The 4,281-nt window shown below is 40.2% G+C and overlaps 2 protein-coding genes across 2 annotated transcripts; one reads left to right on the top strand and one right to left on the bottom strand.

Moving 5' to 3' along the window:
• The first annotated feature begins 636 nt into the window (after positions 1-636).
• On the top strand, positions 637-1,869 carry LOC134188646 (52 kDa repressor of the inhibitor of the protein kinase-like). The gene has a single exon (XM_062656815.1). It carries the CDS (start codon positions 637-639, stop codon positions 1,867-1,869), a length of 1,233 nt encoding a protein of 410 aa, XP_062512799.1.
• A 726-nt stretch (positions 1,870-2,595) lies between these two features.
• On the bottom strand, positions 2,596-3,958 carry LOC134188475 (uncharacterized). Its single transcript, XM_062656639.1, has 3 exons — positions 3,839-3,958; positions 2,809-2,904; positions 2,596-2,735 (listed from the first exon to the last, which is right to left on the bottom strand). Exons 1-3 carry the CDS (start codon positions 3,950-3,952, stop codon positions 2,634-2,636), a joined length of 312 nt encoding a protein of 103 aa, XP_062512623.1. The 5' UTR covers positions 3,953-3,958; the 3' UTR covers positions 2,596-2,633.
• Positions 3,959-4,281: the final 323 nt, after the last annotated feature.

Here is a 4,281-nt window from a genome sequence, read left to right as displayed (position 1 = left end):
GACGCTATAGCTCATGGCAAGCTTGATTACCATCTTGCTTCTCTGGCAAAGACGAGTGCATTCTTGGATTGTTATAGTAACCCATCACAAGCTATTGACACAGTGCTTGTATCCGAGGCTCGGAAGCGGATGGAGGCTAACAAGAAAGTGATTTCGTCTCTGTTAAAAATAGTTTTGCTGTGTGGAAAACAAGGCATAGCGTTTCGTGGTCATCGTGATGATTGTTTCAACTGGGAGGATACTGAGTATGAACACTCAAACCCAGGGAATTTCATTGAGCTTGTATGCTTTAGGGCTGAAACTGACAATATTCTCTCTGAACATCTCAAGAACTCTCCAAGAAATGCTAGATACACATCCAAAACGATTCAAAACGAATTGATTGAAGTGGTTGGAAAGTACATCTGCAACGAAATCATAGCAGAGGTAAAGAAGAGCAAATACTACACTGTCATTGTTGATGAAGTCACTAATATTTCAAACAAAGAGCAGCTCTCAGTTTCCCTTCGCTACGTTTAATATGGTACTGTCAAGGAAGTATTCATTGCCTTTGTCTCAGTGGAAAGGATAACAGGAAAGAATAATGCTGCAGCAATTTTAAACTGGATACAGACAGTTGGATTGTCACCAAGTGATATGCGAGGGCAGTGCTACGATGGAGCCAGTAACATGTCTGGAGCAAGATCAGGATGTAGTGCTGTTATTCAACAGCAAGCTCCAAAGGCTGCCTATTTCCACTGTGATGCTCATCGATTGAATCTTGCTGCAGTGTCTGCATGTAAGATCCAAGCATTCGTGAATGTTGAGGCATACATCGGAGAAAGTGCAAGGTTCTTCGCATTCTCTCCCAAAAGGCAACGACTGTTTGATAAGACAATGGATAAATTCCTTCCAAAAGCCAAGGCCCGAAAGCTCAAAGACGCCTGTAGAACAAGGAGGGTTCAACGTATCGATTCGTACACAGTCTTTCTTGAGTTGTTACCGGCACTTCACACATCTCTGCAAGCTATGGTTTCTCCAGGACAACACAAAGACTTTGGTACCGATTGGGGCTGGGATGGCAATACAATCACAAAGGCGAATGGCTATCTGTATCAGCTTCAGTCGCCTTCTTTCTTAGTTTGCTTCAAGATTCTCCTTGAAATTTTGCAATGTCTCAAAGGCCTCACAGGCAAGCTTCGAATGCAAGCATCTGATGTCATGTATGCCTACAAGCAGGTTCAGTCAGTACGTTTAATCCTACAGAAAATGAGAGAGGACTGTGTCCAAGAATTCAATAAAATTTTTGCCGAAAGTCTTAAGTTAGGACAAGATCTCCATGGTGAAGATTTTGTGTTGACCAAACCGTGCATTGCAAGGCGACAGTCTCATCGAAGCAACATTGAAACATGCAATGCAGAGCAATATTATGGTGTAACCATGTACAATGAGTTCCTATCTCATGTCATAAGGGAGCTTGACAACAGATTTTCTGGAAACCAGTACTTGGTTCACGGCTTGCTTCATTTGGTTCCAAGTAAGGTTGCTTCTGAATCTCATGATGACTTTCCAGAAACACTCAGTCAAGCTGCTGATTATTTCAAAGACGACTTGCCTCATCACAACATGCTTTCCATTGAGTATCGAATGTGGGTCCGGAAATGGAAGTGTTCAGATGAAGTTCCAACAAAGCTTGTTGATGCACTCAAATCATGTGATGAGATTCAGTTTCCTAACATATTCGTTTTGTTGAAGTTGACTTTAACGCTTCCAGTCACCACTTGCGAGTGTGAGAGAAGCTTTAGTCAACTCATACTGATTAAAACCTGCAGAAGATCTACAATGACAGATGATCGATTAAATGGATTGGCAATCATGAAAATAAAGTGATCGATGTGAAAGAATTTGGAAGTCTCTAGAAGCACTAAATCTACTTGTGAACTCATTTGCATCATTACATCCTGGGTGAAAGAAGATTGCTTTTGTTCTAGCTGATCAATAATTTCGCGTTTTTAACATGTAAAATCATGTAATTCCACTGTGTACATTGTACTAAACATTATGTCTTAATTAATGTATATAATATTATATGTATGGCATATATAAATAGCCTTAGCTGCTATAACCCTAGATTGAGATAGCTAGCTTGCTGCTACCAGCTGGTGCAGCTAGTTCTTGTTTCTGCTGGGGAATTATTTGGAATTGGTTTTCTACGCCGAAGGGAGACAGCTCCAAAGTTCTTAATTATTAAAGTGACTGAATCCTAACAAAAGTAGGTGAAGTAGGCGTGGTTAAAATTTTGTTTTATAGACCCCTCCTCTCTCAATTTCTGAATCCGCCACTGGTACTTGTGTGATAGACCCTCTTAACCATTCCCACTACCACACACAGTATATCAGTCAGCCAGAATTCTGTTATCATGAGAATACTAAGAAAGAGAACGTAGTCATAGGAAATCTAGTAACACTCACAGTGAATGGTAAAGCAACAAGCATTAACTTATATCATGCATGGAAAATGGAAAGATTTTTTTATAACTGTATGTGTCCTTGGTGTGCACTATGACTGTATCCTAATATTACCCGACAATAGACAATAATCCTTCTACATTCACCTCACTCTATCACCTTCAATGGTATGTCGTCTCACAACAGTCACACTCGAATTGCTTTCTTACTGATGCTTTGTTTACGTCGTTTTGGTTGACTGTCCATCTCGATCAGTTCTGAGTCATGAGTACAATCAGCTGGAGGTGGCTACAACACAAAATGCAATACTATTATAGTAATGATGGTATGACACAATGTACATGTATAGTTGGTTACTCACTGCTCCCATTCTTTCTAAAGCTCGCTTTGCCAGACGTTTGGAGTACAAACGTTTATCCGGAGAGGTGGTGCTCTCTTCGTGATGAAAGCTGTTTTCCTAGTAGAACAGAAGATAAGAGATCAAATATTAACCACTTTGTACCACAACATTGAGGCCACTGTTTCTACATTAAACTTGGAATTACTTGGTTTAATTCAATATCTAGATATTCATTTTGCGACAATCAATCACAACCCCAAAATGATCATCAGTGCATGTTCTATGTTAGTTCAACCAGTTGTTGATTGGCAATGGTCAATTAACAGTTTATGACCATTTTGTCGGGATTTCTAGTCAGAGAAATTATACATAACCTAGACACACAGACACACACACACACACACACACACACACACACACACACACACACACACACACACACACACACACACACCACATCCACAACTTAAAAGTGATTTTAAACTAGAAACAGCATAAACAATTCTAGAATTTCAAATCCTTAAATTCAACCTTCATCGTGTATTTAGTATAGTTGGAAGTTACAACAAGAAAACCAAAATAAAAGAGACAAGTGCCGTAGAACGAAAAATTTTGGCGACAAAAATTTGGCAAAATCTTCCAAAATGACTATCTTTCAATTTTGACAAGCTAGATTTTGCAAAGTTGGTGAATGTATGACGTTACGAGGCTAGTAGTGAACGTGAAAAGAACGAATACTGTACAACCGGAAGCAAGGAGTCATTGGAGACTTACGAAGTTCCAAGCTGCATTCGAGGCATCGCGTTTATCATAACATGTATCATGACAAGAGCAGGCCGTTCAAGCCTTTGCGCTGAAACTATCTCTATACAACGCCATTTTGTCATTAAGTTGTGCGCATGCGCAATAAAGCTAAACTAAGTTTATATTGCCGCTTTCTATTTGGCGATTCATTCTTAATCACATCGACAATATATAACCGTCGTAAAAATAAATACTTCTCGTTCTACAGTATACACTCACACTTCCATCTCTATCAGTTGCAACTTACTGTCAAGTCAGTGATTGCCCTTTTCCTGTTGATTAGCTGCAGTCCTGCTGTCTTCTGAGTTAAACTCTCGACCTGATTTTCTTGAACATTGCAGCCAGCAGATTTGCCTTTCATCTGAAACGTTTCAATGGACTCCTTGAAACACACACACACACACACACACACACACACACACACACACACACACACACACACACACACACACACACACACACACACACAAACACACACACACACACAAACACACACACACACACAAACACACAAACACACACACACAAACACACAAACACACACACACACACACACACACACACACACACACACACACACACAAACAGACATGCACACACACAAACATACACACACACACACACACAGACACACACACACACACACACACACACACACACACACACACACACACACACACACACACACAC

This window comes from Corticium candelabrum, chromosome 13 (genome assembly GCF_963422355.1).
Source record: "Corticium candelabrum chromosome 13, ooCorCand1.1, whole genome shotgun sequence".
Classification (NCBI taxonomy): domain Eukaryota; kingdom Metazoa; phylum Porifera; class Homoscleromorpha; order Homosclerophorida; family Plakinidae; genus Corticium; species Corticium candelabrum.
Note: the sequence above shows the minus strand (reverse complement) of the source record. Positions and strands in the feature narration are given on the sequence as shown.

Bases quoted from the DNA above. Each gene is read 5' to 3' on its own strand.
- LOC134188646 (XM_062656815.1), top strand. From the start codon at position 637: ATGCGAGGGCAGTGCTACGATGGAGCCAGTAACATGTCTGGAGCAAGA.
- LOC134188475 (XM_062656639.1), bottom strand. From the start codon at position 3,952: ATGAAAGGCAAATCTGCTGGCTGCAATGTTCAAGAAAATCAGGTCGAG. The intron at 2,905-3,838 runs GTAAGTTGCAAC...CTGTTCTACTAG, and splicing joins GGGCAATCACTGACTTGACA to GAAAACAGCTTTCATCACGA. The intron at 2,736-2,808 runs GTGAGTAACCAA...TTTGTGTTGTAG, and splicing joins CTTTAGAAAGAATGGGAGCA to CCACCTCCAGCTGATTGTAC.